At 39.2% G+C, this 23780-nt stretch overlaps 1 protein-coding gene across 7 annotated transcripts in view; it reads right to left on the reverse strand.

Annotated features, from left to right (window-relative positions):
• The window catches only part of BCOR (BCL6 corepressor), a 73688-nt gene that overhangs the window by 20704 nt on the left and 29204 nt on the right, over nucleotides 1–23780 (reverse strand). For 4 of the 7 annotated variants that reach the window (XM_039342163.1, XM_039342165.1, XM_039342164.1 and 1 more), the window contains exons 2-10: nucleotides 13559–13685; nucleotides 12140–12218; nucleotides 8297–11122; nucleotides 7622–7675; nucleotides 7034–7217; nucleotides 5754–6029; nucleotides 5075–5428; nucleotides 1270–1598; nucleotides 394–531 (exon numbers count right to left, since the gene is read on the reverse strand). In XM_039342163.1, the coding sequence (XP_039198097.1) occupies nucleotides 394–531; nucleotides 1270–1598; nucleotides 5075–5428; nucleotides 5754–6029; nucleotides 7034–7217; nucleotides 7622–7675; nucleotides 8297–11122; nucleotides 12140–12218; nucleotides 13559–13644 (4326 nt within the window). In that variant the 5' untranslated portion in view covers nucleotides 13645–13685. The remainder of the gene's footprint in view (nucleotides 1–393; nucleotides 532–1269; nucleotides 1599–5074; nucleotides 5429–5753; nucleotides 6030–7033; nucleotides 7218–7621; nucleotides 7676–8296; nucleotides 11123–12139; nucleotides 12219–13558; nucleotides 13686–23780) is intronic. The other 3 variants (XM_039342167.1, XM_039342169.1, XM_039342166.1) reach the window with 3 other exon arrangements.

Raw genomic sequence — 23780 nt, forward strand, 5'->3', positions numbered from 1 at the left:
TGCACTGTGAAAATAAGGCAAATCACTAATTCTTTGTAAATACAGCAAAGAAATATAGATCTCTTAACTCCACCCCACCCTTTTTCTTACTTTATACAAGATTCCAATCCTGCAAAGTACACCATACTCTGAATTCTTATTGGCAATGACAGACACCTAATTCAAGTTGAAGGTGCTTAAATTATATGGGTTTATATGGTTTTCCTCCTAAACCCACTCACAAAATGCCTGAATTGCATGCTTGAATGAAAAACCAAAGCAGAAGGTCTCAAGTTATTTCATCCTATTGAGAGGGAATACAGATTCTTAAACATGTGAGCAATAAAACTCATGTGACACCAAACATCTTCCATATTCTAATTTAAAATAGTGATCTTCAGAAACAATGCTTGCCTCATATCCCAGTCGTGCTGCCCTTTGCAGAAGAGTTTCTCCAGCATTCTTATTGACAATAAGTCTTCGAGCTTCTGGGGGCATGGGACGACTTGGAGCAATCTCCTGAGGTGTACTTGCAATCTGCAGCTGTGAGGGCTGAAAAAAAGAGGCAATAATGAGGGAGTCTGCTGCTGCAAGGCAATCATACAGTTTGCGCCTAAGTGATTTGAGTGGTGAGGAATCTCAATCTGAAGGAGCCTCTAGTTCAGTGGTTCTCAACCTTTTTAATGCCGCGACCCCCAACCGGTTGTAAGTCGAGGACTACTCAAACGGTCGTAAGTCGAGGACTACTCAACTGGTGCAGCACCGTTTGCAGAATGGGACTTTTGGCGGGCTCAGCAGGGCAGAGACAGCCTGGACAATTCCTATTGGCTTTTGAAAGCCAATAGAATTAGACTCTATTCAAGAGTCTATTCTATTGGCTTTCAAAAGCCCATAGAATAAAAGGGAGTAGAACAGCTAAGGAAAAGGGGGAAAAAAATGGCAGACTGCGTTGTTTGGCGACCCCCGTGAAATGGTCGTTCGACCCCAAATGGGGTCCCGACCCACAGGTTGAGAACCACTGCTCTAGTTGATTTCAAATTCTCATTAATGTAACCTGTCAAAATCTTCACTGAATTCCATACCTTATCCCATCTACCCTCAATAATTCACTGTAAATCTTTCTTTTTTTAAAAAAAGTGTATGGTAGTGTTATCTTCTCAATTACAGTGCTACCACTTAAAAGTTTGATATCCATATACAAGATTTCCATGAAATCATGTAATTTGTCCTAGGAGAAAGCAATTTTATCAATCTGATATTAATGGCAACTGAGTCATGATAAAAAGATACCTTCTCCTCAATGCTTTCAGTATCTGTTATGTCATCTCCAGTCAAGGATGACCTTGTTCTCCTCTCCTGCAGTGCCAAATGTTTTGTTTTACACTGACGTTTCCCTGGCGGCTTCTCACACTCGCTGTGTTTCTGCAACAGGGATGCAGCCTGGAAATCCTCTTCTTCATCCATGCACAGCCCATCTGTCTTCCAGTTTTCTTTAATTTTCTGCTGCTTGGCAGCCAACCTTGAAGTCAAAGTACAGCTTGGCTGAGTTTGCCTTTTGCTGTTTATATTGGTGGATGAGAGATTCTTCATATGTGAGGACACTGGGAACAGAGGGATACCTAAATGGAAGGAAAGGATTGCGCACTGTACAGCATGTTTAATGGGAAGATAAAGATACACTAGCGTATCTAACAATCAATACAAGTCCTTGCATTGTTTAAAAGCACTAATCTTTATATATGTATTATACTACTGTTTTTAAACAAAAAAACATTTTAACTGTAACTGTTAAAACAAATATATAGAATGAATTGTTGTAACTTCTAAACTATGTTTTCTAATCTGCCTTAGACAAAGGACAATAAACAATCCCACAATTTAGACACCACATCACAGAAATAATGGCAAATTACTATGATGCCAGTCTAACTTCTCAACTTACTTTGGATACAAACAGGAGAAGATGCTTCCTTACCTGTAATTTCATGATGCTAAAATGGGAATAGGTTGCTCTGTTAGGTATAAAACTTAGCTAGACCTTTTCACCTTGGGAGTCTGTTTTTAATAGAGCAAGTGTCAAAGGACAGTTGATTTGTTATGAATATGTAAACAGATGTAGATGATTTCCAAAAGCAGAAATGGCACTAAATTATCCAATTCTCAATTTTGTCTTTGAAAATTATCCCTTTGCATACAAAGGTAATTGGAGTCAATTTCTTGCAGCATTTTGAAATGGTTTCATAGATCCAAATAGGTAACCATGTATCTATGAAAAATTGCTATAAATAAATAGCTATCTTTTCTGTCTAAACAATAGAAAGCACGTAACCTTTTCTGAGAATGTCAGGATTTTTTGTAAACATGATATGTACTTAATCCAACTGGAATCAGTATACAGCATCCCAAAAAAAGCCCACAGTTCTTTCTGTTTTGCAATATTCCGCTATTGATGTCTGAAAAACTGATTGCCTAATACATGAGAAAAATGTGACAAGGAAATATGTCTCATAGCCATATTTTCGATATTACAGCTACTACTCTCTGAGCTAAATGAATGACTAAAGGTTGCTTTTAGAAGTATATTTCAAAGGCCTCCAACATTTTTAAGACACTGGGCAAATCTCGAATGTTGAAAGTGGCACAGTGCCATCACACAATGACTACCATGACTCAAAACATGCAAGTTCTGCAAAGAAACATAATATGGAGAAGAGTCTTAGACCCAAAGGTAAACCCTACTTTAATGAATATCCAGGTTTTTGATCTACCAGAAACTTTTTTTACAAAAATGAAAAACAGGTAAAGCTATAAAGCAAGCAATTTTCCCAGGTACCCCACTACAACATAATGGTATGAGCCTCTAAAACATGTTGCTTACAACCTACAATTCTCTTCAAATACAACCAATTGTTCTTTTTCACACCTGGAACATAATCCATTCATTTTTGTCAAAATATTTTTTCCACACACAACCTCTCTTCCTCCCTCCCTCCCCCACAAATCTTCTACATCCCATTCTAACCATAGTTTTGCCTTTTCCTATAACCTATCCTATCTTTCTTCCTTTTTCTATCTGTTCTTCCACTATCGTCTACCCACAATCTCTATTTGAAGTAATGATGGAGTCCATGTCTTCATTTTTTTACCCTTGCATCATGTGTCCGTGGGACACAGCAAACAGCTGCATTTACATAAATCCCTCTTTTCAGATAGGTCATGATTTTGAATGGTCACTAAGCAACCAGCCATTAACTGAGGACTACCTGTATTGGGAAAAGTATTTGTTTTCCATGTGTTCATTTTCCATACATTTAATTTGAATGGAGAAACACTGACACATATAAAGGAAAACGCACAGTAACTTGAAATAGATATAGTCTAATGTTAAAACTTAGGAAGATAAAGCATATCAGCCTTCTCAACACACATACACTGTTCTGAAAAGCAAAAATCTAACTTCACTGGAGTGGGGAAAAGCATTATCTCCAATGCCCTGATTCTCTGAAACAGGCAAGAAGAGTATAACACAATCTGCTTATCTCCTAGCAAGAACTGGATTCTTTTACTTCTTAGCTAGATGGAAAGCACAATTTTCACAAGTACCATTCATAGAAATCAAGATTCATGTTTTGAAGGTATAATTAAAGAACCTTGTTGGTCCTTCCATTAAGGCAGAGATTGGTGATCAGCTTCTGTAGAAGTTGCATTTAACATCTGGATAGGGATGATAGCAGCAAACAAATATGCAAAATAGGCAAGAATGTGTTAAGTGCTCAGCAAGGCCAGGATTAGTTATGAGTCCTTTCAGATTATTAAATTATGTCACAAATGTAACGAGGGATTACATCATAGTTTCTCTCTGTTGCCCATCTCAGATACCTAGCAATAATATGATAAAGAAATATTGCCTTCCTCTACATTAAGATATTTAATCCAAACTACTTTTATGAATAAGTATACCCAGGTCTGGCTCTAGATTTCTGAGCCTCACTTCAGGCTACTTAGGCTACCAACTGTAGAGTTATAATTGGTAGCTTAAGGTAACCTGAAGTGAGGCTCAGAAAGCGCCCACTTTCAAATGGAGTCAAGCAGTCTAACCCATTCAGGGCCACTAGGTAAGCCCATGAATAAGCCCCAAAGAAGGTTTTTGACTGCAGCAGTGTAGTTTCCCAAGTGGTAGTGCTGATAGTGAGCCAGGTATAAAATTCCGCTGGACCCTTATTTCAACCCAACCCAATGCCAGTAATCAAGCATTTCAGTGGTATTGTTGCTACTTACAGTATTGAAATTATCACCTTTTTAAAATCTAAACTGCTTTGGAGCATCTTATATTTTTGGAAAATGAAGTTCACAAGTAGACTAACTGACTAAATAGGAAAGAAGAGAAATATGTGGTAAGGAGCTTTACCACTACAAATTAGACACAAAGAACAAGAGATTCAGGACATCATCTGTCACTTCTCCTAACACAGATCAGAGATCTCCCTGAACGTGAAGATTTAGCTCAGAAGTTCAAAACCTAATGGAGCAGCCTATTCCCACGAGTGATCAAAAATTTGCAACATTTTATGCTTGGCTTAATTTTAGCCCATTTGATATAGTCGTATTTTATAAAATCAACCAATAGAAGAAAATTTATGTTGAATTGTAGAGTCCTTGCTTGTTTTTCTTGTGGACATTTCATTACCCAACTAATTAACATCATCATTAGCTCAGAACACTAAGAACTCCACAATAAAATCAAGCATTTTCAAATGAGCATTACCACTATTATAATCATCATACAAAAATTGTTCGGGATTGTTTCTAAAACACATAAACATCTAGGATATTGATTTTAAAATAATACTATACCACACTTTATAAATTTGGCAAAACAAGCACAACTTAATTAAATAGTAGTTCTTAAATCTTTTATATAGTAACCATATAATTGATATTATAATACATAATGTAATATATTACATTAAATATATTAATGTATTATATTATAATATAATTCTATCCCCCCAAAATCACTACTGATAACTTCTTAGCATTGGTGGCAGCATGCATCACTAAATAATGCTACATTTCCCTGGTAATCTCTGCATACCTGGTTCATTGTCACTTGTTTTGAGGGACTCTTCAGACCAACTTCTATTGCTTTTGATCTCTGACCTTTTCTTGGTGTGCCTTTCTTCTGTGCAGTCTTTGACCTTTGCAGCGGCCTCTGGCTGAACAGTCTCAGCTAAATCTTTCCTGCTTTGCCGGCCCAACTTGCCGGGTGGGGATCTCTCTGGCGATACCTGCTGCTCCCATAGTTCCCTAAGATGCTGCAGGTGACGCTGCTTTTTGGGATGGAGCCCTGTTAATTCAATGCACACCTTCAGGTTGGTCACCTCATTACAATTGGGCTCTTCTAAGTGGTTAGAGGAATTGTTTGTCATTTCCCTCTCAGGCCAGTCATCTAATGGAAAAATAACTAAAAATTAATCAAAAGGCGCTGAACTTGAAACAAAAACTATAGTTCACTTGTGGGGCAGATTCTTTCAGCTTCACCATTACACTTGTATTTTAAATGTTTAGCTCAGGAAGGGGTTGCATGCATACAGCCCTTTGCATTGTCCAATGTTTACATTGTCCAATGACTAGTTTTCAACCTTTCAGATTTCCAAATATCATTCAGGGAGAATTTGGGATTGGCAGAATTAAGACCATAAAGGGGCATGTTAATCCAAATAGTGTTCATTTCACAAACCATGCCTTAAAACAGACGAACTGGGCTTGATTACCTTTAGAGGTCTTCTTCTTTTTTGCTTTTGATGCAAATTCTTCTTCCAGTTCCTCTACAAAGTTTTCTTTAGGGGTTCCATCATTCTGCATGTTCTCACCAGAATGTTTACGCTTTCGGTCCAGATATGGGCACGGAACCTGGCTTATATCTTCTAAAGATTGGTCGTTTGTCTTTTCGTACACAGTAAATCTCTCCAAACCAATATCTGCAGAACCTTTGTCCTCAGGAATTTCAGAACTCTGATCATGGATATTTTCTGTGTTATGAAAATAACCTTTAAATAAAGCCACATTATTAATTTGGTTAGTTTGTTGTGCAAGAATGCATTTGATCTTTTCAAAGAAAATCTCTCTCTCTCATCGAAAACACAAATCTTTTTCAGGCTGAATATTATGAGAGCTGTACAAAAACCAATAGGGAAATCAAGTTTATAAAAACTTTACTATCACTTCATGAAACTATTATTTCACAATATTGTTATACTGGCTATAACATTATCTGCCCGTATTACAAATGCAGACCAAAAAAATGTAAGTTATAAAATAGATCCATAATCTGAGGGTCCAGGCAGCATGCAAAGATTTTGAGTAAAGTCCCCCAAACCTTAGATACACCTCTTAACACCTGTTGCTACCAAATTGAAATCTGTAATGCATTACTGTAGGGAAGAGGAACTTATTAAATACACAACTGGCAAGATAATATATAACTGGTAAGTTATTCATTATCTTTTATATGCAATTAATTGATGTGCAAATGAAATCAATCGTAGTTTTGCTCTGACTCTAGCCAGTGTTTTTTGCAGTGAAGTCCCCATCCTATCCCATCCTTCAAATATACAACACAGTCCTTGGGTTGGAAAAAGCTCAGCATCCTTTAAGTGTCACCTAGATCAGGAATGGTGATAGTCGGTGGTCAGAATGTGACCTAGCAGTCTCTCCTGTTATGCACTAGCTCTTCCCAGTACTCCCATACTATGCAGCTCTTTTCCCACTGAAAGGGTTGGGAAATTACATCCCTTGTTTTCTTTTCTCCAACATCTAGCCATTAATTTACCAATGAAGAGAGCAAGGCAAGGAGACTGGAGAAGGGTAGACTTTAGTTCTGTGCTTTGTCAGCCTACATTTCTATGAATTATGGTAATATTCAAATGCACCAAATAAAAAAGCTCTATGTATACTAAGTACCCCAACAATTCAAATTAGAACATAACATCTCCTTTTTCAGTGAGTAAATTAACTCTCCTCCACAAATCTGCTAAGACTAATATATGCTTACATCTGCTTTTGTCATTTGGCCCAGCAATAACATCTTCTGAAGGGACAGAGTTAGCCTTTTTTTCATTATTTCCTTTCAAGTTTTCCCAGTCTGCTTGGTTGAATCGGCAGATCTCTGAGTCTTTGGTTGCTACATGGCCTTCTCTCTCTTTCATCTCCAACTCTGAGAAGCGCATCATTGCACGCTAGAAAGAGAAATGATATGAAAAAAAGACTCACAATAAGAGCTACTTTATTTACCTTACCTTAAATGAAAGTACATTCAAATATTCTGTTCAAAATCAAATATATAATGTATAAAAACTGGCATACATACAATATTTGAGTATATATAATTACAAAATTTAAAATTCTCAGTATGCAAAAGATACTGTATTTATACATCGACATATACATATAGAGAGATGCTGTGGAGGTGTTGTGTATAATATAGGCAAGCAAACACATTTTGAGAAATATAACAAGCAAAAAAGAAAAACAAAACAATGAATAAAGAGGATCATGGCCCACAATTTCCCTTTGTGTATTTGGAAATGAAATTTTAACTCAAACTTTTAAGAGTCTAGTAATAAAAATTTGAAGAACTGACCTCACAGTAAGCAGCAGGTAGACATAAAATACTGTCCTCTTGTAATCCTTCCATCTATGTAATTAAAATGGGCACTCAATGGATCATTTGGATAATTTCATCCATTTTTATAAGCATCAACCAATTCTTTTCTTAACAATGCAAACAATTTGGCTTAACTCATCTTGTCATAAATTGTAAACTTAACCTACAATATTTGCCATCATTCAACATTTAATTCATTACAGCTTCCATTTTTCTATGCTATATTTTTGCTTGATAAAGAAGTTGCATTAATTTACTAAAATGCAACTCCTTTATCAAATGCCACACTTAGAATATTAATTAGAACCTTTGCCATTATTGTACAATGCTGGCCAAACAAGCTAACAAGGTATAAAAAATTACCTATGCAAATAAGAAACACGCATTTTTTTTCAGCTCTTCACTATTATATAATAGGCTTTTTGAGATTAAATTATTTATTTACTATTATTTACATTTAATTTGTATCTATTACTGCTCAACTCCCTCTCATCTCATAGTAGTACCCTCATATATGAAAATTTATCATTAATTTTGTCAAGACTTAAATTTGTAGTATATACATACATTCTCCCAACCCACATAACATCATTCTCAACTACAATTTTATAAAGCAAATATTGTTTTCGGTAAGTTAACCCCAAGACTCACCTGCAAGGCCCGTTGTTCTCGACTCAGTTGACTAGAATCTGCATACAGTTCAGTTGTAACACACTTGAATCGGTCACCTACGTAACCAGCAGAGTTTGCTATTCTCTTTGCCAACTTAGATGGCTTAGGTTTCAGGAGTTTGCCATCATTAGATTCCATACCCTCAGTCCCATCTTTGGCATATGTCTGATTGATTTCAATGTTTGACTGTGCATTTCCCATACAAAGTTGTTTGGCATCATCTGGCATTTTACAAAAAGACATAGCCAAGCCATCATTCCCATGAGCAGTCTCCAGAAATACCGAAGAAGGGGGAATAGTCAATCTCTCTCTATTATGGCTTGCTGAGAGATCATCTTTCCTTAAGTTGAAGATTGATGGGTGTGGATTCTGAACTTGCTTAAAGTTGTACACTTCGTGGAAATTATTTCTCCCACATTCTTCTCTCATTACAATAAAATCTCTATGCTGAAAGCCTTGCTCCACCTTGTGCTTTGTAGGGTCATTTGTTTGATTACCATTTTCAATAGGAAAACTCGGATTTGTCAGACCAGCTTCACCTTTTGCATCTTGCTCATCTCTCAAGTCTGCAAACATGAGTTTTTCAGTTTTGGTACTATTTTTATTATGACTTGAACTTTGGTGTGATTTCACATTTCTCTCTGGAGGTACTTCAAAATGTAACTGTGTGCTGGTTTCTAGCATCTCTGGCAATCTGTTTCTCAAAGCAGGGTCTTCATAACGGACCCTCTCATGTGACCTAGATCTCCTTTCTGATTTATCATCTTTTAGCTCAAGAGCTGCATGGGATAACAACATTGGATGCACCATTCCCATACCCAGTGCATCTTGATATGTCATAAACTCAGCACTGCTAGTTGGTAAACTGTATGGGATAGTAGGTTTGGGAGCCAAATGCCCAGGGAAAAGACTGCCACTAGGTAACAGAACAGGGTGAGGATACACAGGTCCTTTTCCATGTAGAGACAAAGGACCTAACGCTAAACCATCTGGAATTGGATATGGGAGATAGCTTCTTGGATAGGGCAATGGTGGAGATCGGAATGCGTCATTTGGAGAAAAAAATACGGAACCTGGGGCAAGAGTGTTTTCATTTGCCTTGAACATAGGTTCTTGATTATTGCATTTAGCTGCCTTATTACTATGCTTTGATGGTGGTGATGATGACAATGACGATGATGATACTGAAGGTTGTCCTATATGCTGTATGACAGATGCAGTGGTTTCTACAGAAATGTTAGTTTTGGGACAATCTACATTAGCATTTGGAGCTGGAGAAGCAGATGCTGGGCGACCTTCAGTTGATAAAGATCCTAAAGTATTATTAATTACTGTTTCTGTGCCTCCCATCCTAGGGCAAGAAGAACTTCTTTGTTGAGGTGTTACCCAGTCGGGTGTTTTGTTTTTCAATGGAACATTTTTGCCACTGTTATCTTCATTAGGAGCTGGACCAGGAACCACCCAGGAAGAAGGTGCAGTGCTAATTATTTCAGGTCTATAGACAGGACAACCATTTCCAGGAGAAATAGTTTCTTTTGGAAGATCACCTCCAGGTAACACCAATCCTCCTCCAGCCCTGCTATGAACTAACACGGTGGGTACCATTTTCTTAACATGATCAGACTTGGTTATTTCTGCATCAACAACTTTTGATGACAAATCCAGGGGTTTGTCAATGATATCTTTGGTAATAATTTGCTGCTTTTCTAATAATGGAGGGGATCTGCTATCTTTCCGGTCATGGCCTGTTTTCCTTCCATGCACTGCAGGTTGCTGAGAAATTTCATTTGGATCATGTGTTTTGGGAGCTTTCCCATTTGAGATTCTGGAAGAAAATTCACTGGTTACATTCATGTATGGCTTGGGGAGTGCAACTGAAGAAGGAGAGGATGAAATTCTGGAAAAGTGTTTATGGAACTCTGAGTACGTATCTCCAACCTGCGTGGGGAGATGCATTCTAGGTGATGGCCTGGGTGAATGTGACAGCAAAACAGAAGGATCAGTTGGCATATTATTAGCAGCTGGCTTACCAGACGGAACTCTGGGTGGTTTACTATTCTGAATATGTGAATAGGTATGAGAGTCTATAGGATTTGCTGGACTCACTCCCATCTTCCAAGATAAGCTTTTATCTGCACAGTGTCCCAAAGGGGGAATTGCAGGTGATGCTGATGTAGCTGAGATCCTCATCGGTGAAGCTAACGATGATGGAATGTGGGGAGCAACATAGTGAGAAGGTGGCAAGTATAAAAAACGTTCACCATTTGTACATACAGGCGAATAAGTCAGATGCTGTGGCAAGCTAAAATTAGACTGCTGAGGTAGCAAAGCCTTATACATATTCAGTGAATACTTATTTGGTGAGTCAAGAAAAGGATAAATAGCACCCTCCATATAAGGATTTACCCAGGGTAGCCTTAGGTAACTAGCACCATTGACGCTGAGAGGACTTTGTTTGTCACTTGAGCTTCTATCCAAGCCTAAAGTCTCCCCAGTTGGAACAGAACTCTTTTGTATTCCAGGTGGTGTTTTGTACAGAGCACTGAAGCCATTTGGGTTCTTTCCAGCTCCATTTTCAATTGCTTCAGTGGGGTTAGACTTGAACTGTATCTCTGGGTTCCTTTCAGGACCAAATCCAAGGCCAGCAATAGCACTTGTAGCATCCCGGGGCTTGTCTGAGCCAAGTCCACATAAACTGGAATAGACAATACTACTGGGGACTCTAAGTCCTTCCCGCATAAGTCCAGTACGATCCATAGTCAGAGCTGCAAGGCTGTCAATGCGATGCACAGGCGTTGTATCCACCTTTGAGGAATAAAAAATGATGTTACTCTGGCATCTAATGAAAGTGATAATCAAGACTACAGTTGGTATTTTTAATCGGTGGAAACAACAGGTTTTCTATAATTAAAAATTATAAGATGTTTATTATAAAAATTATGTTTCATACGGGAATTTAAGAAGCCTTTTCAACAAAACTTTTCAACAAAGTTTCTTTTTTTAAAGAATAACTTGACAGGCATCCAGATCCTTTCATACTTAGCAAACATCTATGTAGATACTGCCTTTAAACAATATTCTCTCAAAATTTCTCCTACTGAAATGACACATCCATAAAGAGAAATCAATTTCAATATCTTTGTCTTTTTTAGATACATATCCATGTATCTAAAGTAACAAATGGGAGAAAATACCCGAATAATACTTCTTAAAAATTCTCCTTATCAATTAGGATAGATTCCAGTCTATACAAACACTTAACAAAAAGTCCCATGAACTCAATAGGATTTACTCTAAGTAAAAAAGTATAAAGTAGCATACAATTATAACTTCAAAGCCTACTGATTCCAAATAGGATGTAACCTATTGTCTATGGAGATTCTCAGTGATCCAGTTCATAGTTGTGTTGAAGATGTTTTTTCAAAAGACTGGACTGTTTCCTTGAGAAAGAAGGCACTCTTTCTAGGCACTCTCAAGACAGACTATAGTAAGAGTTCATATCCAAACATGCACAATTGTCAATCACGTAATTCCTAAGTGTTGGGATGGGTAATTGTAATATTATTTGGAACTATTGTAACTGTTCATTAACTAGTTATATCACAGAATAAGAGGCTTTAGGACTCATTCTAAACAAAATATAGCATGGAAAGTTTTACTTATGCCACAAAAAAGAAAGATCTTAATGTCTAAATACCACATCTGAACAGTAGTGAACTAAATGCTTCATCACCTCCAACTGTACTTAATTATTTGTAAATGAAACAATATATAACAGGTTAACAACAATTGTATCTTTAATCTGTGTTATCTGTTTCTTACCACACTGTGGTTCAGATGATTTTCTTCCCTTAATTCCAGCCTGCTTTTCAAGACATCTCCATCATTTACAGGGATTTTCCTGTTTTAAAGGAATGTTTAAAAACAGGTTTAGAAATAAAATTATAAAATCTTGTATCTTGATATGACTACTTTTTCCTATTAAACTGTACATTAATATGCATTTGTGAATACTAAGCATACACAGCATTCTGGATTGTAGGCAAAAATGTGCAGTGGGGTATAAAGGGGCATGAGAATTATATCTATATGCAACTACTTAAACCTGCCCATTTTTGGATCAAGGAATTGCACATGAATGCTACATTTGCACACACTCACATACCAATCTATATTTTTGTGCTTGGATTCAAAGCCCTAATACATATTCTATCTTCAACGAGATGTTCTTTAGAATATGTTATTATTATTTCATTCAGCAACAAAAGTATTTTTTCTATAAAATGAAGAGTACTGTTTCTTTAGAGTCATACAATAGCCTTCCTAGTTAATATTCCAGGTTGATTTATCTTTTTAAAAAATGGAAGTAGAAAATTATCACACCATCCTAATATCATATAAACAAGAGCTGTTCAGTGAAGAAGAGGGAACTACACATTGTGCCTCAGCAGTGCTGCAGGCCAGGGACTTGTTATCATAGAAAATGCCAATAAAAAAACACCTTGGTGCCAACTTTCAAATCCAATTGCTGACATATAGCAGAAGGAAAGTTTCATCATTACCCAGAAAAGCCAATTCTAATATATAATATTTAAAGTGACACAATCAATACATAAGATAAAGTAGCACCCATATTTTTTATAGTTTTGATCAGTTATTGTAGCAAAACTGAGCTGGCCAAACACTTTAATACATTTTTGTATGTATCCTTTTATTAGTGCTTTGATAACAATATGTAATGCCAAAAGTCTTCATCTGCCGTGTTTTATAAATTAGTCTTTCTTTCTTTCTTTCTTTCTTTCTTTCTTTCTTTCTGCGCATATCACTTTAAACTAAAAAGAAAAAAGCTATATATCTTCAGCAAGTTTAGCAATCTGTAGCCTTTAGCATAACCTCTAGGAGAGACATCAGGTAATAATTGTTCGTCCTGCCATTCCAGAGTGCCAAAAAAGTGGGTTTCAAAAAGAGAAAAAAGTGGGGTGTCAAAAAGAAAATGGCTGCCATCAGCTACTATGTGCACTTCCAATCAGAAAACCATTAAGGAAATATGCTCCTCAACAGAACAATGTTGTAACATTGAATACAAATATTGTACTTACTATTGTTTTATCAAGTCTCCCATGAAACTTACTCTGAAAACTTTTATTTATAAAATGGGCAAGTGAATGCTCTCTGTTATGGTAACAGAAAATCTCCAGTAATAATGCTATAATTTAAGTTTTCTGAAACATAAATATTTACCTGTCTTCATTAATTCCACACATGCGGATCCTCTCACTGCTCATCCAGCTATGAACATTGCCATACAGGGGAGTTGCAGAAAGCATGACGTCACTTAGAAGAGACTTTCTTCACACGTGTTTACAATCTATTTAAAAACAAGAACATATGGAATTGAGAAAACTGGCCTAAAAGAAAATGCAAATATCACAGCAGAATCACCAGCCTTTTTTGATAATTAATTCTGAATGTGGGATTGATAGATAATAAAAACAGATAGTTTTATACACACACACACACACACACACACACACACACACACACACACACACAGGAATACACTGAAGAAATTTATGGGTCAAATGAGATAGATATGTTCTCTTATACACTTTCAGAGAATTAAGATTTATTCCATACTATTGACAAATCTAATACTTTAAGAGTTTCATTAAATTGAAAAAAATAAAATCATTCTATTTTTATGAACAAAATTCACCAGATTTGTACTCAGAAGACAGACAACTATTTAATATTCCAGCAAAGTATATCTATATATATATATTTCATTCTTCTACAATATTAGTTTGAAAACACAATGGAACTAGGCCAGTGACGGCGAACCTTTTAGAGACCAAGTGCCCAAAAACCGCCCCGCCCTCGCTCCCCTGCCCACTCCCGCCCTGCCCCGCCCACCCTCAGGGCCATCCACAGCACATCGCAGATCCCCCAGGCGGCCCTGCAGCGCCATGGTGGCCACACGCTCCGCCTGCACCCCACAGCATCATCTGCTGCCCAACTGCCATGTGCTTGGCTGTGCAGCTCCGCACAGGCTGCACCCAGGGTGATTCTCCTCCAGGGGGGCTGCTGGTAAGGAGGGAGCTATGGGGGTAGGTGGGGCTGGGGCAATGGCATGCGTGCCCACAGAGAGGGCTCCGAGTGCCGCCTCTGGCACTAGTGCCATAGGTTCACCACCACTGAACTAGGCTCTAGAATGAATAAGCCATCAAAGGAAATCCAACTAATTAGTTATATCATTTATTGCATGTATTCTGGCTCAGCTAATTAAAGGTGTTAGAAACTGTAGTCCAACATAGTGTATGGAAAGCACCAAGTTGAGAGATCAATCTACTACACTGCCTAACAGTAAAACCGTAAAATATATTAAACAAACAGTTCCAACAGAAATCTATTATCTATCTATCTAGTATGCTGCTTCCATCATCAGAATAGACAAATAATATGCTGGCATTTAAAAACAGCAGAACAAAAATAATAAAAAGAAGCTAGAACCAAGAAAATAATACTTCAACACATTGGAGAAATGATACCAAAGTCAACCACAACTATAACACCAATACACAATTAGAGAACAGATCACTCACTGTGTCCCAATGCCTTCTGAAAGATCCAGGTTTTCAAAATTTTATGAAATCACAGTAGGGTTTGGGCTGTAGAGATTTTGAGGGAACAATGTTCCACAAAAAAGGTATACTTACAGAGAAGGCCCATCTCCTATAATGCTTTAGGACCGGGACCTGAAACATGCCTCTTTACCAAACCTTTGTGGTTGAGGTGAAATAACAGGAGAAAGATGATACTATAGGTAAGCAGGTCTAAACTACAAACACTCATAGGTGACAACCAACACCTTCAATTGCACTGGGAAGACCAGGATAGCTAATTCAGTTCACAAAGCAGAGGTGCTGAATGGACAAAACAGAAGCTCCCTTAACTACTCTCATGACTATATGCTATACCAGTTGTCACTTTCAGTAATTTTCAAGTGTAAAGTACACTTCAATAGTCCAAACTTGAGGTCACTAGGAAAAGGACTTCTTGATCCAGGAAAGAATATAATTAGTGCATGAGATGGATTTTTGGAAAAGTCTTCATGGCTGCAAGTGCCACCTAGTCCATTGAGCATGAATTGAAAATCCATAAGAATTCCCAAATTATGTACAAATGTTTCCTGGGAAAGTGCAATCCTATGAAGAACTAAATTTCTAGAACTGGAAAGTTCTTGAAACCAAAGCCATTCAGTCCCATTCCAGCCTTTATAGACTCCAGACACTAGGACAAGGATCTCCACAAAACTAACTGCCTGGCCAGGGATCAAAATGTAAAGCTGCATTCATCCCATACCAATGATGGCTGATCACTTGCTGATAGATGAATGTCAGCTAGCACTCTTATGTAGCTGTTGAATAGAAGCAGGAAAAGTATTAAGCCTTCTGGAACCCCATACAGCAAAGGTTTCAAACTAGGTGTTTCCTCAGCTACTAATACTGATTGGAACCAGCACAAAGGAAGAGAAGGAACCACATTTCCATAACAATACTATGATTCAAGGTTTTAAGTGCCACTGGTGGATCAGACTAGGAAAGTTGTACTATTTCTATTCCAATCTTGATAGAGGCATTCCACAAGAGCAATTAATGCCCTGTCAGTATTATATTCAGCCTTACTAAAAAAAAAAGCCTTATTGAAAAAGATCCAGATTATCCTTGATAGGTCTTGATAACCAGAAGAAACAAGTGATCAATACATAGTCATCAGTGCTAAGATTCTGAAGGACTCTGTCCACTTCCTTGAGATTCACAAATTCAGACTCTTCTCCAGATAATCAGGGTTCCTGTACAGTCAGTTCCCCAGAACACGTCCAACCAAGAGTCCACTGAATGAATCTAAGAGTCAGATGCCTATGTTTATCCTGGCTCTCCAGCCACATAAAAGTTAACAGATTCTTAGAAGGGGGCACTGCATGGCATTCTGCAAATATGATAAGATGGGAAAATAATTACATTTTGCTGCCCTTATCATAATATAAACTCATGCAAATGTTTAGACTCATTCTTCTTATTTCTCCAGCTCTATGTGTCTTTTCTGACTCTTCATTTACTGACGCTCGTCCAAAAACCCAAGAGGTCCAACAGAAACAGGACAGAAGCTGCTCAGATGCAATCCTACGTAAAGATGCAATCCTACGTAAAGCCATTCCAGATAGCAACTAAGACATCAGGTTAACTGCCCAGGAAGCTCTCCAAACACCATCCGGAAATCAAATGGTACAAGGGAAAGACTGATTTAATAGGCCCAATCTTTATGCACTGGGAAGCTGGACTAAAAATCTCCAAAGGAAACAGAAAGTAGTTTTAATATGACAAAGGATAGGTATTGATGTTCTTTATCCTCAGATTCATCGTATCTGCCCCCGTACAGGGACTATATCTAATATCTGACCATCCATGTCTGTTGTTTACCTTGTCTTAAATGGGCTAGGCCTGGATAGCTCTTTACAGGATATAAAAGTTACTGATCTTATTAGTATAATCCTTTTTCATATATTTTAAGCCTCAGTCATATAAAGGGTCACATAAGAAAGCATAAAGAAAATAGTGCAACAAATCACTCTTAGAATTCATAAAAATCCAGAACCGCACTGAAATCAACACAGATCTTATTTTTGTATGTTGTCTCTTTCGCACTTTGTAGCAAATTTCTGGGAATCTTGAAATCCAAACAAGAATCAAGAGTTCTATACTTCAAAGCCCAATACATTTCATACCAACACAGAATTGAAAGGAGCCATTTAGACCTTTCAAAACCCTGTTCAATGCAAGAATCCAAACTAAAGCATCCCTGCAGATGCTTGTCCAGACTCTGGTTTAATATACTTGAAGCAGCGTTCAGCACCTCCAATGACAGTTGGCTCCACTAAACACTTTTACTCTTGCAAAACTTTTCCAATATTCAGCCCAAATCTACTTTTCTGTAACTTCTGTATGCCACACCTGCAGTTCAACAAAAGAGAGGTCCTAATCTTTTCTATGCGACATCCCTTCAGCCATATTTTCTAAAATCCAAAAAATACTCAATTGCCCTCAGCTCTCTTTGTAAGATTTAGCTTCTAATCTCTTCAGCATCTTCTAAGAACCAGTTTCTGATTCTTTGTGTGACACCCAGCACTGGGCCCAGAGCCAGACCCAGAATTGGATGTAATATGTAATATGGTGTCCAACTAATGCAAACCTATTTCCTGTGATTTGGAAGCTACACTTTTATTGATGTAGTATAAACCTGCATTTGCCTTCTTAGAAAATATGTCACACTGCTAACTCATATTTACTTTGCAATCAGGTACAATTCCAAGATCTCAGACTCCCCATATATAATTCAAGACAGATGGCAACACCTAGTTGACCTTGGCTGAACTCAGAAAAATTAAGCAGAATTGGACCAGCTATCTGGATGGCAGATCACCAGAAATTTCCAGGAATATAAACTAGGCTAACACTTAAAAAGAATATTCCTGGAATAGATTAATATAGAAAACTAGTTCCATACTATTACCAAGAAATCAATACAAATTTGTCTATAACAAAGAGCCAAGATGACCCAAGGGAGATGGTACCATTTATTATTAACCTTGATGTCCCCTTCTAACCTCAGCCTTTTATTTCTTTTATCTAATTGAAGTATTTCACATATATCTTGATTAAATTTCTTTCTCTTTAGCCCATTAACATTTTTTTCTGTCTCCAGCAGCATTAGCTATCCTATCCAGTTGTGTGTCATCAACAAATCTGAAATCCTCAACCATCTCATTAAGAAAAATGTTGAAGAAGACCAGGGTCAAAACTGCACTTTATGACACCTAACTTGATACTCCCTTCAACTTTTTAAGTAAACACTTTTGAAGTGCCATTTTTAAATTAACTGTTGATCCACTTAACAGACTTGGCAACCAGCTCATAATTTAACAAGTTTGCTAATCAGAATGCTATGGGCTTCTCTGCAAAATGTTTTGTTGAATGAAGTCAAGATATATTAAATTTGTAGCAGTCAAATAATCTACAAAGGAAAATGAAATAAGTCATTAAACTGAGTCTAAAGCGATGTCCTGGTATGGGAGCAGAGTGAGAGTGAATCTTTGAACATTTATCTCAGGCAGAAACCCTATTCATCATTAAACAATAACAAACAATATGTCTGCTTCTACTTTAAAGAAACTTTCTAAGATTCCAATCTCCAAGAAAAAGCTGAAGTGGCTATGGGCTATGAAAGTTGGATTGCTATAAACAGGAAGTTCTAATTTTAAAATGGTAACATTTTAATTTTCCTGGAGTAAAAAATTGCATCTCAGCCCAGAAAGGGGTTAAAAATAGTTAGTAAACTCCTCACTCTTGATTTGATTAAGTAACCAAGCCCTAGTGGCTTTTACCATTGGAGCTGTTGTTGCTGAGCTGCTGCTGCTTTGAGTGCTTTCAGTAATTCAATGACGCCTGTTCACTCCAGGGAAAGAAATCATTAGCGGGCTCACTGGAGAAGCATTAGCAGTCCAAAAGGATCAGCGCTGCGTGCAGTAGGGAAGGCAGGTGAAAAGCAACCAGATTTTTGTGTCCAGAAACAGAACAACTTTGCTTGCCTTTATTCCTTCCAGAACTAGCTACCTCCACCAGCATTAAATTCTACTTTGCTGCATGAGTGAAGTGTCAGGACAAGCTGCGTTTTATTAACCCGATTATCCCAATGCATGATTTATTCCAGTGCCAGATTTTAATTGTTCTTTGGAGGCTCAGTCGATTATTTTGATTGAGGTTCAGCCTACATCCCGCTGTTAGATGCTGGGTTAATGGGGAGGGATTTTAACACACAAGATACTCCTTCAGATTTTCCTCTGGTCAGAAAAGAAAGAAAAATGCAAACACCAATATGAGCTAGTGATGTCTTATATTATTACACACTAGGTGTGCAATCCTATATATGCACAAGAGAGGTCATGGTATTGAACCCATATGGGATTAATTGGAGGTAAAATGTTTCAGGTATAGCAATAGCACTTAGACTTATATACCACTTCACAGTGCTTTACAGCCCCTCTAAGCGGTTTACAGATCAGCATATTGCCCCCAAGAATCTGGGCCCTCGTTTTACCGACCTCGGAAGGATAGAAGGCTGAGTCAAACCTTGAGCCAGTGAGGATCGAACCCCTGGCAGTCAGCAGAATTCGCCTGCAATGCTGCACTCTAACCACTGTGCCACCACTACTCATAGATATGATGCTGCACAGCCACAAATACTGAAAATATATGTTCCTTGTGTCCAGTTATTAGTTTAGATGGCACAGAGTCATAGAACCCCAGGCACAGAACAAATGGATGACATGCTCCTCTAATGCCTTCCACCGTAACTGGTTCCCAAATCGCTAGGAGAACAGGAAACCAAACCATACCCTTCCTTTTCCTCCTCCCCTCCCCAATCCTTTCCACTATTGCCATAGCGGCTAGAAGAAAACATTGTGCTATCATTCAAAAGGAGTTATTCCACTGGAAAGATAGGTTTGCTGAACAGATTTACTGTTTTCCAGATGTACCGGTTCAGAGCAGCCACAGCCTGGAGAGAGTGATTTAGAGTTTTACATACAGTTAGTAGCTGCCCAGTGTGCTGCCTCATCTGTGAGGAATGGAGTGGACACAAAGTCCAAATAGAGAAGGTTGTGTGACAGGAGGGAAGGGCACCATTCATTCTCCCTCCCCTTTCTGAAAATAAAACATGGCAGGGAGCCTACTTATTGCGCTTCTGGGTTTTTTGCTAGTAATATACTGCTGCTATCAGCTGCCGTGCCTGCCTATTTTGGAACAAAAAGAAAAATCTTCCTAAGAATGAAATCCCCAAATATGCTATTATGGAAGTTCCAATGAATGGGAGCCCTCACTTCTAAGAACCCTTAATTTTAGAAACACGTGAAAACTTTAAGTAAGCTATACAATAATAATCAGTATAGGTATGATAGTCTACCTTCCAAAACACTGTAATAATCTTAAGAAAGGAAAGGAATCTTAAGCACCGAGAAAAAGAAAACTATTTTGCTGTCTACTGCAAGACAAGCATCTCTCTGCTATTGCACTCTGCAAAACTGCCTCAAGCGGAGGTGTTTGCAGAGAGAGGCCCTGCATGAGGCTTGCGCAGCCAGCTCTTCGAGCACCGCAGCTGCGTGCTGGTGAGACGAAGCCACTGAATACGAAGCAAATGTTTTTCAGGATCAGAGGCTGTTCTGGGTGTGTGAGGTGGCTGAGCCAGTTCTTGGGGATTGTGCAAAATAAAGCCAAGCACTATGATCAGTGTGTGTTCCTTTTGGGAGGTGGGTGGGACAACAAGTTTGCTAGTTCTTGCTCATTTTCAGGGTCATACTTTGCAGTTGGATACGTACATACGTTATTTATAATCATCACCGCCCTGATGAACTTTTTGTGAACTGTTTAAAAGTGGAGGTCTGTTGAACAAACAGCGGCGCCACTGCCAGCCATAATTTCATTGCAACAAGCAACAGACTTTAACTCTTCAGATTCCCTTCAGTCAGCCTTTCCTTGTAGAATGGAGAAAAGGGGGGGGGCAAGAAGAGGGAGTAAATGCTGCTTGTATCCTTGATCTGTGGCGATTGTTAGAAAGATAAAGAACTTTTTCTAAATAAAGCAGTCCATTACTCACTTCAACAGGAACATTTAGAATAAGTGACTAGTGCAGGTTTTATACTTGGAAGCTTTAGTGAAATTACTTAGTTGCTGACATCCAATCTTAGTTATACTAACTTAAACCTAAATAAATAACCATTCTCCCCATTTATAAGAAACAAGTCCAATCACATTCAGTGAAACTAATTCCTAGCCACTGGTAAATAAGAGCAGGCTTTTTTAGAACTGAGTTGGCCTTAGGTAGTAAAGAGCCTTAAGAGTGATGTTAAGAGATGGACCTATATTAATAAAAATTGAAAATGTAGATAGAAATGTTTACTTTGCATGCCTAAGTTTTCAGGGAAGTTAGCTAGGTAGCACTGTCATTTACTGTTTCAAAATACATTTTATTTAAAAATAATGTTTGAAAGTAATGCATGTGGTTGAATATTAGAAACTCTTCGCCTATTTTCCAAAAAGCCTGAAGGCAGGACAAGACGCAATGGATAGAAACTAATCAAGGAGAGAAGCAACCTAGAATTAAGAAGAAACTTCCTGACAGTTAGAACAATTAACCAGTGGAACAACCTGCCTCCAGAAGCGGTGAATGCTCCAACACTGGAAGTTTTTAAGAAGAGACTGGACAGCCATTTGTCCGAAATGGTATAGGGCAGGGGTAGGCAACCCTGGCTCTTTTATGACTCGTGGACTTCAACTCCCAGAATTCCTGAGAATTAAATAAAATTCTTTTATTTCATAAAAGAGCCAAGGTTGCCTACCCCTGGTATAGTGTTTCCTGCCTGAGCAGGGGGTTGGACTTGATGACCTCCAAGGTACCTTCCAACTTTATTATTATTATTATTATTATTATTATTATTATTATTATTATTATTATTATTATTTGTCTCAACCTTAAATTTAGGTACTGTTGTCCACTGATTTTAGGACCCACATCCAGACTTTCTAACTAAAAATTATGAATTTGAAGAATTCAATCAGAAATGGGTTAAAATTTTCCCAATTATAGTATTGTCTGTATCTTTATGTGTGTATTTGTGGGTAAGCACACCCTCAAGAGTCAGATTTGATTCCTGGCAACTGCCTGCCCAAGCCCTGCAGCTTTCAAGCACCAGATTGTAGTAGTGATCTGGTTTAATCCTGCCCTAGTCAAAAAATCAACTGGGTTACTCTCTGCCAGTCACTCTCTGTCAACCCCAAGAAGCAAGCAAGGGCAAACCACTTCCGAAAAACCTTGGCACAAAAACTGCAGGAACTCATCCAGGCATCTCCAGGAATCCAAATCTGACTCAAGGTTTATATAACAGTTGTCTTTGGTGGCTTGGTAATAAAGTTCAGTGAATTTGGAAAAGAAAGGAGGGGGAAGTCGGGTTGGGGAAACCCCGTCCTGGACTACACACGCCCGTTTTGCTCACTCAATTGCAGAAAACTTTCAGAACGTGCTCACCACCTTCACCTATTTAATGGCGTGGAAAGCACCCAACTGCTCAGATGCAACTCGTGCTTCCTGGGCTGCGCTACTCGAGTTCCCAGGTACAGTTGAAGGAACAGCAGTAACAGGTTCAGGTTCATTCCGCGCCAGAAGCTCAGAGCTGCTGCTGCTGCTGCCGCCGCCGCCGCCGCAGCGGGAAGAAAGGAACCGCGCCGCCCCTCCTTAAGAGCTCTCCGCGCTGGCTCGCCCGCTCCCTCGCTGAGCGACGAGATGACCCAAGAGGCAAAAGTCAGGCTCTAACCGCCGCGTAGACTACGGGATTTCCTTCCCAGAGGTATCTCCCTGACAGAGCTAGGAGGCCGATTTGCAGGACGGGATTTCGCCGCGAAGGGAGGGCTGCTGGCGTGCAATAAATGCATAAATAAACAGCGCGTGCAAGCGGCAACCTGCTTCTCGATTCTCGCCCAGCCGAATCTCCCTTCCCCCCCCCCTCCAGTCAACCGCGCTCAGGTTACAGGGCAGACAGGGGAAAAAAATAATAAAATAAAAGGAATCCCGGCGCTTGGCCTCCCTGGCTGAACACCCAGTTCTCCGGGCACCGTTGGCCGCCGCAACTCCGCGCCGCTGTGAGGCAGACAAACGCGTACACGCAGAGCCTGACTTGGCCGTTTGATCTTCCTCTCTCTCCCTCCCTCCCCCCTCCCCTTTATTTCTTCAAAAGGGAAACGTTTGCATCTCCCTCGCAACGAGAGCAGACTTTTGGCAGCTTCTGACGCCAGCCGCTGCGGGCGCAGGAGCAAAGTTTTGCTAGCACGCTCCTGCCTTCACAAACTAGAAAAACCTGATGCCCGCGGCCAAGGGAAGCGGCGGCGGCGGCGGCGCTTTGCTCTCGCCTCCTAGGAAGGAGGGGAGGGGTCAGGGGAAGCCATTCAGCGTGTCAAGCCTCTCTCGTCTCCCTCTCCCCACCGTCTACGCTTTCCCGCGATTCTCCTGGCGAGGATGCCTTTATTGCTAGCGAGTGCACTGCAAAGGTGCAAGCAAAATAATCCGCGAGGAAGCCCTATCGGGGTTCGGGCAGCCCTAGCGAGTCAAGAAGGAGAGAGAATGCACCGAGTCCACGAGTTCCCTTTTGGCGCCTTTACTCTTTCCACCGCCAGCTCCCGTTGGCAGCCCGCCAGTTTCCACTGCATAAACCACAGCCGCCGTCAGCTGAACTGCAGGCGGCTCCAGCTTTAGCGAGCTACAGGGAAGGTTCGCGTCGGCGAGTAATAGCGGGAGCCGAGCGAAGCACGTAAGACCTCTCCCCCCCCCCCAAAAAAAAAGCAAGAGCTTTGACCGGCAC

Source organism: Crotalus tigris, unplaced genomic scaffold, assembly GCF_016545835.1.
Source record: "Crotalus tigris isolate CLP2741 ecotype Arizona unplaced genomic scaffold, ASM1654583v1 scf7180000017775.1145084777:2100578, whole genome shotgun sequence".
Lineage (NCBI taxonomy): Eukaryota > Metazoa > Chordata > Lepidosauria > Squamata > Viperidae > Crotalus > Crotalus tigris.